At 38.8% G+C, this 14348-nt stretch overlaps 1 protein-coding gene across 1 annotated transcript in view; it reads left to right on the top strand.

Annotated features, from left to right (window-relative positions):
• eys (EGF-like photoreceptor maintenance factor) overlaps positions 1-14348 on the top strand; it is a 103928-nt gene that overhangs the window by 52520 nt on the left and 37060 nt on the right. Inside the window, exons 32-39 of the mRNA XM_088385080.1 lie at positions 253-377; positions 881-1005; positions 1865-2078; positions 7322-7509; positions 7635-7726; positions 10105-10255; positions 10526-10635; positions 10761-10930. Coding sequence (XP_088241206.1) covers positions 253-377; positions 881-1005; positions 1865-2078; positions 7322-7509; positions 7635-7726; positions 10105-10255; positions 10526-10635; positions 10761-10930 — 1175 coding nt within the window. The remainder of the gene's footprint in view (positions 1-252; positions 378-880; positions 1006-1864; positions 2079-7321; positions 7510-7634; positions 7727-10104; positions 10256-10525; positions 10636-10760; positions 10931-14348) is intronic.

Genomic DNA, 14348 nt, shown 5'->3' on the forward strand with positions numbered 1-14348 from the left:
AAATACTGCAACTCCAGATAATTAACCAAGTGGACAAATGGATGACAAGATGAATAGAAATACAAAAGAAACCTGTAAGGTATCCCCGTACCAATTAAAAACAAATCTTAATAATAAGGCTAGATGAATTAAAAAAAAAAGCCAACAGCCAACAATCTCACCATTAAATAATAAAGCATCTCTTGTTTACAGCCACCTCTGTAGAAGGAACTGACTGCCTCCCACGTTTCAGAGCATGATCTGTTTTCTTAGCTGTCCAGCAGGTTTCACAGGGGATTTATGTGAAGTGGAAGTTGACGAATGTGGCTCATCTCCCTGCCACAACGATGCCATTTGCCAAGATCTTATTAATAGCTACGTCTGCCACTGCCGGCCAGGTAAGTCGCTCATACGTTGTGGAGGTTGCTCTGCTGACATCAAGCCGACAAGCCCACGCTGTCTGTTACATGAACTCTTTGTTACATTGCCTCTCTCTGTCCCACTTTGCTGAAGTGCACTTTGCCGTATGTAAAGTGTTTTAAATTCTAAAGAGCATGCATATTACTGTAAGTCAACTGAATAAGGTAGTGTAAAAGGTTACAATCATTCCTGTAAAGTTTCTATTCTTCCGAACCCTCTAATAGTCAATCTGCCTTTCTCTGGGGAACGATCTAGTCATACAGTACGAAAATACAGTGATAAATAGACGATACTTCTACTCCTCATTAAAATGTACGCGGCACCCATACTCTTAGCGAAAGCCTTTTCTTGTCTGTGCATAAGTGTGAACCCAAAAAGAAGAAAATCAATGTGGGAGCATCTGATTGATATTCACTTCAGAGGGTGGAAGTGGGAGAGCCAGGGCTCACCAGCGCACTCTGTGGGCTTTTGTTCCTGGCAGGTTGGACAGGCCTTCACTGTGAGGATGACATTAATGAGTGCCTTCCACAGCCCTGCAACCAGGGGATATGCGTTCAGGGTGATCCGGGCTACGGCTACACCTGTTTCTGTCGGCCTGGATTTGTGGTGAGACTCCCCACCTGTTTCTGCCTCTTCATTATTATATTTTTTTAGAATTAACCTTTATCCCCCTGCACCCTCAACTCCCTCGACAATCATCATTATTATGAAGCTATAATACTACTTCATTGTGCTGATAAAATACCCATGCCGCCCTGAATTGGAAACAACTGGAGCGCAAGCTCTCACACGGGTGAACAAGACTAATTTGGATCAGGACCAAATTAAGTCATGACAAATTGGTCATCAAGATTTTTTAGATAAGGAATCATGTTTGGTAACTCAAATTTAAATAAATCTTATTTTTAGTGTGATATTCTCATAATAATGTTGAAAAATGAATTGAATAAAAAGAAATGAGGCAAGCAGGAACGGTTGGCCATGTCAAAAGGACCCGGGTCTTTCTGTACGGAGTTTGCATATTCTGCTTGTGCCGCCTTTGATTTTTCTGCTTGTGCTCTGCCTTCCTCTCACATTCCGAATACATGCATGTTAATCTCCAAATTACATAGCAAAGGGCTAGAATGTGAATTTCTGAGATTGCCACTGAATGCTCTATGAAGGGTTAAAACCAATTTGGCCCAAAAGACTTTATTCTTTGTCGTATGCCCCCTCCTCACTTCAAAAGGTCATTAGAAATTGGTGAAGTCGTTTTTGTTTAACTATGCTTGATACAAATAAACTCCTCTGGCAAACTAACCTCATTAAAGCACTATTCATGCATAAGACTACATTTGCATAAATTCCCATATTTAAATATTACTTCTTTACTGTGAACTTTCTTTTTCATACTGTTAACATTATATACAGTTAGTGTTTCATTTCACACTCTCACGTCTACAGGCTGTTTATTCTGTGTACACAGGGGAGGAACTGTGAGCACAACTATGATGATTGCCTCTTAAATCCATGTCCAGAAGCATATTCCTGTGTAGATGGCATCAACAAGGTCACCTGCCTCCCTCCTGCAACGGATGCAGTTCCCTTGGAGACCGCACTCAAGAACATCACTCGCGGCTTTACACCACATGTGCAAATACCAACACTCAGCCTCTCGTCGACAGCTGAGCAATCCACAGGTACAAACCCACACTTTGTGTGTCCTATAGATGCGCGCCTGCTGCAGTGTCCTTATGGTGCCTTGAGACGATTTTATTCCTGGTACATAAGCATGCAAGATTGCATCAGTATTTTTGCTCACTTTTTTCAAGATTCATGTTGTGCTTGGCTTGATATCTTGTGTATTTGTGTGCGTGTGTCTGCTGCTGCTGCAGAGAACAAACATAGAAAATGAAGACACAGGTGGTCAGCAAATTGTCAGCCACTACACAGAGAAAGAATTCTAAACAAATCAATTCTTCCCACATCCTTTTCATTGACTATTCTTGGTCGTTTTAAAATGAGTAGAGACTCTGTGTTGAGTCATTTCAAACATAAATGTCATTCCTATTTCTGGATTTTAGAAATTCATAGAGCCTATATAACTTGAGTCTAGACACATTTTAGGTACAATAAAATTGATGTTACTTCGCAAATGGCTTCACTCCAATTAATACGTGTTGATTTACTTTATGTTGTTGCTGTCTCAATAAGGTTGCAGGGTGTTATGAGGCTATAATTTGATTATGTGGTTGTAAATGATTATAATTATAATCAATCAAGATTCGTGATTTTGGTAAATAATAACATCAAGTTATGTGCTTTTACATCTACCATCAAATGAGTATAGTGGAGTGTCGATAATGCAAAGAAGTATCTTGTGTTCAGTGTCTAAGTGTTAAAAAAAATAAGGAAACACCACTTAGGCACCCTTAGACACCCGTGTCTTACCATAATTGATCCTGACCAGATTAATATTGAATAGGGCAAACATATGGCAAAAATATTGATTTCACACCAAAGATAAAGGTCCAATCATTTCAACTCACTGATGAAAGGTACAGATCGCATGTACCATACGTTATTGCTATTGAATTGTGCTGTGTGAGAGGGGTGGCAGATTGTTTCTTCTTGACAGATGAGGTCTGCCTTAGCTTTGAAACTGTTCACAAAGCAGCAGAGCAGTTAAGCAGACCTATTGAACACAGATGAGCTTGAACCAATTCAGTGTGACACACTGAAATTCACTTTAGGCCAAACATAATGGAGTATTCCCAGCTACACCTGATGCATTCTACAGAGGCTTACATGTGTTGAGTCGAGGAAGGCGAGCTTTTAGAAACCATCTCATTTATGGACAACTGAGTAAGTTTTAAGGTACATGGAAACCTGCAAGTTTATCTGACCAGGTCAAATCTGAAAGAAAGCGGTGCCCTTGGTGTTGCTCGAAATACACGTAGATGGTGCTTTTTTTTAAACCCTTGCCTGCTTTATAATGTGTCAATAAAAATTAAAACACAGGCTTTGAGGTACAGTGACTTAGATTCACACTGTCGAACACAGCAAACCTTGTTTCACAGACCAATATGTTCTTTTTCTTTTTCTACCATCACTGTGCACACAATGCCGTGCTCGGCATTTTGAGAGATGATGGCGATCCCAGAGGCCAGTGTTGGTGGAGAAAAGCTGACTGCCGTCAAGGAACGCTGACTTTGTTCTATCTTGTTGTACACCCGTGCAAAATGAAAGTTCCAAGATCCAACACAAGATATCTATATAAGGTTTTTGAAGACAATAGTTCTCACTTTGAATGATCGATTTATTGATTGATCATAGATGTTTTAATTCAACAACATATTTATTATTGACTTTGTATTTCCGGCACTGTAGAACTTTACTTTCAAATTGAAGTCTGTCATTAACTCACAGTGTTGAAATTAGCCACAACTACTACTACTACTACTTAAATTTCAGACAAATCCAATATAGGTCCACACCACTGTACACTACAAGCAAAATAATCAGCAACAGTATCACGTGTATTAAATAAAATCCTCCCTGATTGCATCAATCAGCCTTTCAATATTTTTTTTCCGTCCACTTATTTCAAATACTTGCCCGTTTTAAAATGTGTAAATTGTAGACAAATGCATTTTGTTTTCATTTTCACTTGAGTCACAGTTACACACACGTTTGAAATCCTCATGAATGAATGAAGGACAGCCTGAAGGAAGTTGTATGAGTTATGATTGAGTCATAGTCATTACTCAAATTCATTCAACAAAAATATAAATAGACGGGTGTGTAGTCCAAAGATAGAATTACAAAGCAAAAACAACAGTTAGACTGAGAATGCAGTTTTCTGCCAAATAACATCATCTGATGCTTCCTCTGTCACCTATCTTCTGTACAAGAGATTTTTTTTCAGCAAATATTGAATGTAAAGAATGACCTTTTACCTTCCCTTGAGGCACAGAAATTGCAAGAATGGTCCTTTGCAGTATTTTATCTCTATCCTGTGACAAGTTCAATCAGTCAGTCTATTACATTAACCAATAAATCAGGGATGAAACTAAACTTAAACCCTATTTTTTTTAAATAAATGGGACATAAAGTCTATATCAATTAAAAGTCATCAGGTAATGGCCAACCTTACAATAAATGTTCTCAAGCTCACATTTTACCCAAACTTTACTGAATGGTTTTCTTTTTTTTTACAGTGGGATCACGCAACCATCAATTCTTTAACCTCCTTAATGGACGTGTATCAAGACAAGGTGTAATTTGGCTGGCTCTCAATGACTCATATTCCCACTAAGAACACATTTTGTTCTTGGAAAATAAGAAAAGGCCTTTGAACAGTCTACAGTCAAGATAAACTCCATGGTCAGCATAAAAGAATTCTGACTTCATGTTCTCCCACGTACATGCATAAGTTTTCCATTTACATCATCTTCCCCCCAAATTCTTAAAACATGCATGTTAGGTAGGCTCAAAATTGTCCATAGGTTAGAATGGGAGTATGAAACCTTTGTTTTTATGTGCCCTGTGATTGTCTGGCGACCAGTCCATATAATACTCCTGCTTCTTGCCAAAAGTCATTTGGCATAAGATCCAGCAAAGCTGCAACTCTAATGAGTAGCAGTGTGGAAAATGGATGTATGCTCTTCATTAGACACATCTGCACTAGATAATCACATCTAATAAAAGTAGGAGACGCATTATTGCAGAGGTTAATGCCCAAACTTATATCTAAAATTTGTTGAAAATTATATCTTAACCATTTTTAAAATGTGAGAGACCTCACGTGATAGGTAAAGAAGAGTCTGACACTAAATCTCCATCAACAATCAAGAGTCTTGTCCCACAACGAGACATCAGTTGTATTACAGTGGCTGCTACAAAATGCTAAAACAGAGAAGTACTGGACTAGAAATTAGACCAGATATTATCTTATCTGGTAAATCCAGTGCAGTGGCAATATCTTGTGAACAAAAATATTTTCACTTCGAATATGGTGAATGACTTTAAACAAAAACCCAACTCCAGTCCAGTTTGCTAACTGATTGATTCTGTTCCAAATCGAAATCAGTAACGTGGTCAACGTTGATGTGAACCACACCCAAGAGGATTTTGTATTGTGAATATCGAATGCTTAACATTTACAATTGTTGGTAATCACACATGTTAATCGGACACTTGCCTACTTTGCTCGGAAGGTATAAATCAGGGTCAAAAACAGCTAGTTTATCTTTGTGTGTGTACTAGGCTTCAGCAGATCCGTTTCAAGATTGCCTGTTAGGCCTTCGGGGGTATTTTTTTATGGTATCTTAGGATGGAAATAACATGCTTTGATGTAATAACCCAGAAGTGACTTGAAGTGTTGTGCCCATTTGTATTTAATCTTGAGTTACTTGGAGCATTGTGTGCTTGTCAATTACAGAAATGTACAACTCTCTCCAGTAGTTAGTATATTAGTTTGGTCTTTTTTTTCTATTCACATGAAAACTCACAGATAATGTTAATCAAAACTGAGTATTCTGAATGATGAATATGCAAGTGTTCATTATCCTGTGATTGGTGAATGTATGTATAAATGTAAGTAAGTGTAAAACATATTTTTTTAAAACAAAAAAGAGACCTTTGAAGGTGAAGCTGGAGCTAGCTGTTAATGAGGTCCTCCTTGCAGCAGTCTTGTACCGCATCAAAGACTACTTCACACTAAACAAGCTTTAAAATGAATGAAAAGCTTTGTCTCTGAGGGGTAATTTTACATCATCAGCACTGGCAACTTGTATTGCCAGGAGTGAACAACACAGCGCTGCACCGTTGCATTGTTGGTTTATCCTCATTAATTCACAGATCACAGTAGCTGTGCTCCTCATGATTCTCTTTTTTGTCAGCCGTTTTTCCTCAGGGTATTGGTCCTATAGCTTCCGAGTCCAAATGGGGTATTTAGGTAAACTTGCTCGGTAAATGCCCTGAGGAGCACGCTGTCAGATCAAAAGTGCTTGTTGCCAGCCTATTAGGGCTTGATGTGTAACAAATATTGATAGCGGTCTCACTTGTGCTCGCTCGATTAATCATGGCAACAACTTAAAAGGAGCCATGCTGATTTCTCTAGTGTAATGAATGTTTTTTTTTCCTCCTGCTCCCCAGATAAGAACAGACAGAGCATGAGACAGGTGCATCCACAAATGTTTTTCAATTTAACACACTCCCCACTTTGACTTCTCAGTAACAGATTGCACCGTTTCTTTTAAATCAGAATGATATTGGGCATGAGTACTCCTAACGGAAGTCCCAGCCTATCGTTTAAGTTAGTCTGCGTCGCTACGCTCAATAGGCCGGCAGGCAGAAAAACTTTAACAGGAGTGCCCCATAATGGCCTATTCTCACGGATGATACAAGACAAGTTATTCCACTATAAAACTCAGCGTGTAATAAACGTGCATGACTACATCCAGCTTCTCTCTCCTGATATTGCACCATTTATATGCTTCACAGCTTTCCCGGTGAATAAGATGGCTTTCAGTTTGCCTCCACAGTGAGCAGAAAGGGGGGGAAAAAGCTTGCAGAATGTTGAATTCTTTGGAGTTCTTTTCAAATAAAAGCAATCTATGGTACTCTCGCTTCCTTGCTTGAGTTTTGAGCGATTTCTCTTATGTGTCTTTCAGCTGTATTCTATTTCTGTCACCAAGGTTATTTGATGGATACAGGTTACATTTACATTTTCTACTGAAACAAAGCTGTAGCAAGAGACTCAGAGGAATACAAACAGGATGTTCTGAAACTTCTCAGATAGGCACGGAAGCTATTCCATGATGTTCCATAAGATCAGCCAGAGGAGCATCTGTGGGGGAAGATCAATCCCTGCAGAATATACCATAAAGACACACAAACCTTTTTCTTCCTTTCATCGTTTCTATTTGTATCTCCTTAGATTCAAACTATGTCCAGTATTTTGGAAATTCTTACCTGGAATTTGAAGGGATTGACCTCAGCACAATCAACAACTTAACTGTGAGATTTCAGACTCAAGATGACCATGGAACGATCGTTTATGTGGGCCGAGGAACACATAACATAGAAATGTTCATGGAACTGTTTGTCCTAAATGGAACTCTGCAGGTAAAACTTGAAACACAAACACATTTAATACATTATTTGCCACAAAATGCAAATGTTGTTGATTTTATGTCAATGGGTGATTTTCTGACATCTTCAATTACATTTCAAAAACAATTTTCTATCAGTACATCTTTTCCTGCAATGAAGAGGATGACATTGCAAGGATTAACACAGAAATTCACGTTGATGACGGCAAAGTGCACATTGTCAACATCAGGTATGCTCTTCACGGATTATCACGTTTCTTAATATCTTGTGTTTAGGAGTGGTAATTTCAATTTACAGTTCTGACTCGAGTTTGTAAATAAACACATCTGCCTTTGACAATAATATTTCATTTAATGAGGAAGAAGCAGCCTATTCGTATCATAAGCCTATTAGCTTTACATAACATGCAAAATATGTTCAATTAACACCTCAGGTGGTATTAACTTTCCATCCTTAAATATCCACTTGTGTCAAGTGTTGGAGCATTTGTTCAAATTAATGACTGTAAGTAAAACCAAGGGGACATAAGAGAAGGCATTTAAATTTTATTACAATTAAGCCTACATTTCAAAGAAGTAGGTCACATGCTACAATGCTGCTATTAAAAAGCATTATCAATCAATGGGAATGCTTTATTGGCTGTTCTTATGTCTTAATTTACAATATTTTCATTATGAAAAGACTATCAATCAGGAACCAAGCGGAAAATCAATGTTTAAATGATTTAAAGTAAGGCTGCAAACCCTCTAAGATATTGTTCTTGTCTTGGTCCAAGCTTACCATCACTTCTCAATAATATAGACATTTCCACAACTGAAATGACTGTTTGGCAATACCTCACCAGTAAAAATCTTTCATTTTTAAATATTGTTTATTTGGTTATAGTGTAATTTTTTTTCCTTAAAGGACCAAAACCATTCCAGATTTGATTTTATTTGTCCTCGAGCAAGGCATGTAACCCACAACTGTGTTGCTGCTTTTAACTGTGGTAAAATCGGGATGGAAAAATAATGAGGAAAACACAGCTTAATCCAAAATAACACAGCTGGCTCACCATTCCTTCTTTCCCATAACAAAATAGAAAAAGTGGGTATTTTTTTTCCTGCACTGCTCTTCCAGAACAATATTAAACATTTCCTTACACTGCAGTTATTCTTTGTGAAAATGCACAATTCAAGTGCACTACAATGATAAGATGATACTAAGCACAATTAAATGTGATAGCACATGAATACAAAATCTATATGCCACTGTTCACTGATTCCAGGGCTGCCATGCAATGACAAAAAATAACAATTACTTTCCATACATTGTGAGATGACTCCAATTGTAATGATATTTTCAAAAAGATTGAGAAATGAGTAATTAATCATTAAAGTTGTTATAATTAATTAAGCCCTCAAAGAAAGAAATATGTAAATAGTAGTTATCAAAAAAAACTGAGGTGTTGAAATGATCTTGGAGTACACGGGCAAGGTTGCACCTGCTCCCTCCTGGCCTGAAGAAACAAGTCTGGCCTAAATTGGTAAAAGCATACAAACCGGCCTATCAGGTTAGAGGGCTGCAAGGCTCCACCCCCTGTTTTTTTTTCTCCCCTGCATGAAAAATACAACAGTGGTAAGAATCCATCATAATGTTCCGTCCTGAACCCTTGGAGACATTTTGAGAACGAGAGCTGTCATAACTAGAGGGTCAGGAGCGTGGAAAAATGGTTGCCGGTGTCACAAAGCAAATACTTTGTAATTGTCTGATAGCGGACTCCGTCCATCTTTGTCTGATTTGACCCAAAGCTACAACACCATGGTCATCCTCGCCGCCGAACTCATTATAGACTTTTAATATATCTTCCCGTCAAAGACACTTTTCAATATGTTAAATAGAAACCCGATGGGGCTGGTTTCTCAAGGACAATGTGACACTAGCTGCCCTCTGGCTGCTGGCCAGGCCGTTCTGGCAGACTGCTTCTAAATTAACCACCATTCCATGCAAGCAAGCAAGCTCTGAGTCTTGAGGATGGAGTTACATCGCTTGGAGTTGGCTCCCTGACTGTTTAGCCAACATATGCAAGTTTTCAAAGTGATTGCTAAACTTTGGACATAGCAACCAAGATTGCTGTGTGGACCTCTTTAGTTCCACTCTGGTAACAAGGGCTATTGGGGGGCGTCTGTGGCCTGAGTACCCTCAAGCTGTTGATGGTTAGTGCTGAATTGGCACTGATGTAATTATCTGGTCCCCTCTGTAGTTTCAAGTGGACTTTTTTTTTTTTTTTGACACCAACAATTAGCTGATGGGCACTTCTAATATAGTGAGATTGTACCCAAGGGGGAACCTAAGAAATTATTTTCCGATTAATGTTGTTGAAGATATCATTGCTACTCAATGACAATCTCGTTTGTCACATTTTGTCTTTTATTAGAATTATTTAGCACCCAAAATGTTGTTCATATTTGGTAAATATTAAGTCTACACACCCCAATTAAATGACATTTTTTGTGTTGTAAAAACATAATGAATAAATAAATAACGAGACAAAGACTTGTCCCACCCATTTTGGTTGTCAACGTGACCACCTCCGTAATTGCTCTTATGTGTCTCACTTCTTATTAGACAGCACCTGGCTCCTTGTGAAGCGGAATTAACTATTTCCGGTCATGAGAAAATCAAAATTGCAACAAGTAATTTCAGGTTGGAACATAAGATACCAAGAACAAATCACATCTTCATAGGGGGTCTGCCACATCACTACAGGGCCAATCAGGTAAACCTATGACAAAATCATATCACTGAAGAAAATCTTAAGACTGAAATTTCAACTTGTACTCCCACACTCTCATTTAGAATTACTTGTAATTACTGCTCTGTGAAAGCAAAAAAAAAATTCACAAAATGTTGCACACTATATATAATATATATAATGTCCCATGCATAGTGTAGTCACTTCTGAAGGACCAAAGATGCAAGGCATCATCATACGTAGTTTATGTTGTGGTTAAAAACTCTAAAATACATTTTTATTCCCCATTCTTAGACTGCAAGGCCTTTTTCCAACTACACCGGATGCATTGAAATTATTGAATTTAATAAAGTCAGTTTGTCCATATCCAATGCGATCACCAGCTTCAATTTAGGGACATGCAGGTAAAGTATTTTTGAACACCGGTCATGTTTGCTAAAATAGAGAAAATTACTTCTTTTCAATGTTTGATCATCGTGCTATTTTTTTTGAGTGGAAATTGATGTTTTTTCATTTGACTGACCAACAGTGTCAACACAACCACAGCTCCCGCTCAAGCGCCAAAACGCTCCCAGCATGAAGTTTGTGGTGATGGTGTTTGCCTCAATGGGGTGACGTGTCATAAGCTGCAACAACCTGGCAAAGATTCACCTTCCTGCCTCTGTCCGCTTCATTTTACTGGAACGTTTTGTGAGAAAGGTGTAATGTAAATTTTGTTTCTTGAGTTGAGAATGTTTCCCATTCTGCACACTTCGTAAAAAGAAACTTGTAAACTTGCGACTATTATGACCTCAATATTAGTATCTTCAAGATACAGACAGCTAGTAATGTTGGTTAATATATGCTGAGCCTCTTTGGGTAATAGGTTTCACATCGAGGCAGAAAAGAGTCGGCTGCATTAGGAATTTTGAGTGATGTGAATTATTCAGACATGATTAATGAAATGAAAGAGCCATATAATCAGCTTGAACCATTTCTGAATGAGAATGCGACCTTGCGGCATTTGCTCATCCTTCAGCCCAAACTCTCAGCTGTCCATTTCACAAATAATTCTTTAAAAGACACGCTTAACTATATATGGTTCAACAGATTAGAAAAACAAAACAAACTCACTACAAGAGATTGATTCTGCAATACAAGAAACAATTTATAGCACATACAATGTGAACTTGATAATATGAACAACAAATATACTTTTGTGCCAATATTTCTGTACAAAGTTGTTTCTACCATTTGCTCACATGGCCAAAAAGGAATTTCTTGCTTACCCAACAAAATCTCAGACCCGTGAAGTCTCTTTTTAAAGACCAGCAGTGGGCCTTCAGATTAATTCCTGCTGACATTGTAAGAACTATCCCTTTCTCAAAATCATTCAGTGCAGTTTCTCAGGTTTTACGCAATCCAATCTCATATGAGCACTCATCCATTGCTGCGCTTTGCAGTCCCCACTCGCAATGGCCTGGAGAAGAAGTCCATGGGCTGTTTACATGCTGACAAAGCCTTTGCACGTGTGTCACCGTGGCAGCTTTGCTCGCTGACAACCTTGTCCTCACATCCTGTTAAATTAAGTGATAGCCACAAGAGAAAAAGAAACAAAGTCCTCTCTGCTCTTCGTTGTTTATCCAGACGTCATCTTGGCATGGAACTAATGACATTGACTTGTTTGTCTCGTTTGTTGAAATGCTGACTTGCATCCTGTAACCTTTGTATAGTTACATCCAGGGGACACATGCGTAGGCTGCTTACATTATGTTCATTTAAACTGATCTCGTTTGTTTGTTTGTTTGTTTGTTTGTTTGTTTGTTTGTTTGTTTGTTTGTTTGTTTGTTTGTTTGTTTGTGAGTTTGACCACGGTGTTAAAAGCTGAAAAGCACCACTTGAAATGCAAACCTGCTCCAAGTTGACAACACCCAATGTACATGTTTATAATATTAATTTGCATTGTCCCGTATTTTGGAAAGATGTTTCACATGGTGTTGAAAATAATCTGACACAAAATCTACTCTGAGAAAAAGTGTCCGGTCCTACACTGGTGGCTGTGCTGCTTCACTGATTCTGCAAAATGTCCAAACCAGGATAATAGCTGAGGTCAAAGTTCATTTTATTCTGAGATTTTTATTGCGTTACCTTTGTCAGCATATTTCACCAAAGCTCAGCAAAACTATTCTGAACAATTGCTTTCGCCTTGGATTTTACACTTACTCCAAAATAAGTATCAGCTTCAAATACTACTATCTCTCAAATTCCTGGATAAACTTCTTAGAGTTTAGAATTCTTTTGCTGTTGCCTCCTGCTGAGGCTCCTTACTAGAATGTTTTTCAAACCTAAAATGTGTACTACTTTTTCAAGGTCAAAGGTTTTTGGGACGATGACACAAAAATGAAAAGACTGAAAATTTCCTAGTACAGTTTGAAAATAGGTTACATTAATGCATGACACAGAATGGCTGAAGGTACCGTATTTTTTGAAATGACCTCCTGATAAGGTAGAACTTTTTGAAAGACATAAATGGGACAAACCTGCCATCAGCTTTCTTTAAAATGATTCACTCAGCCACCATCCTACATCACACCTTCAGGAATTCAAGAAATAAGGACATAAGGTAATGAGCCATAGAAGGAGGTCATAATCAATACCGACTGAATAATTTCCCGCCTCGATGGTTTTTGTCTTTTATGACTACATCTTTCCCTCAAAGCCATTTTGTCCCCAACTAATCCTGTGATCACACAGCTTTCAATTGACAACTTACAGAGTTGACGCAATGTCTTTGGGAAGATCTAGGACCAGCTAACTAGTCTTTGAAGAACCAATTCATCATAGCTTGAAAGTTTGACTGGCGTGACCGGCTTTTTGAATAGTTGATATCGTACTCTTACTCATCTACAAGGCAGTGGCCTGAGATTAGAGTCCTGACATGCAGTGGTCACATGAGACAGCCAGACATTGAGATCACAAATGTCATGAGGCTTGTTATGTGCACATAAAATCCCCTACAAAAAAGTCTGCCTGACAGTTGCTTTGGATTGTCACCTCATGTATTAAAAAGGAGAAAATGTCATAAAAATTATTTGTTTTCCAGATTGTGTGATAAGCACCTGACAGTGTAATACTGCTAACTAATGTTGTACCATCATCACCGAAGTAGTCGTTGCCCTATTTTTTAACATCAAGTGCCACTGCACATAATTTATACCATACGCTGTCATGTGAAGAAAAAAAAGAATACAAAAAGCATTTCATGTCGGACACTGAGGTTACAACTCCCTGAGCTGAGGCTGGCCATTTTTCAATCTCTTTGTTCAGCAAGCTTTCAAGCACTCCGGCAGGTGTACAATGTCACCACTGTCTCATGGAGTTGATGACCTGAGTGGGCACCTCCTTCAGTTCCCCTTCAAGTCATACTCTTTGTCATCCAGAGGGAAATAACAACCCCCACGTAGACCTGACAGAGCATTGCTGACTGCTAATAGGCAAATTGCAAAGGCAGAAAACTGACAACCATGCTGGACGTAGCTAAAACGACACCTGCTGGCAACAGCACTCCTAAATGAGATGAGTATTTAAACAAATGTGCTGTTTGTTATCTTGTTTGCGGTCTGAACTGTATGTACTGGATATATTGGGGAAGCTAAGCAACCACTGAGCAGGTGCATGTCAGCATAGACGGGCTAACTCTCCAGGTCAAAACTTAGCGGTCTACCTGCACCTCAAGGAGAAGGAGCACATTTTTAAAGATGGAGGTTGAGAAACCTTCTCTAAATAGAAGAGGAGGCTTATTACACCATCCAGGATCTCCCATCAACAAAACAGTCCCTTCATACGAACCATCCATCCATCCGTCCATCTTTTTCCGCTTATCCGGGGTCGGGTCGTAGGGGCAGCCCAGACTTCCCTCTCCCGTGTTCCCAGGCCAGCTGAGAGACATAGTCTCTCCAGCGCGTCCTGGGTCGTCCACGGGGTCTCCTACCTTTCATACTTACCAAAGAGTCTAGATTTTTTTGCCTAAATTATATAACAGCCACTTTTGGCATCTCTAGAGCAGTGGTTCTTAACCTGGGTTCGATCGAACCCTAGGGGTTCGGTGAGTCGGTCTCAGGGGTTCAGCAGAGCCTCG

This window comes from Syngnathus floridae, chromosome 9 (assembly GCF_059516105.1).
Source record: "Syngnathus floridae isolate MCC-2025c chromosome 9, RoL_Sflo_1.0, whole genome shotgun sequence".
NCBI classification, from domain to species: Eukaryota; Metazoa; Chordata; class Actinopteri; order Syngnathiformes; family Syngnathidae; genus Syngnathus; species Syngnathus floridae.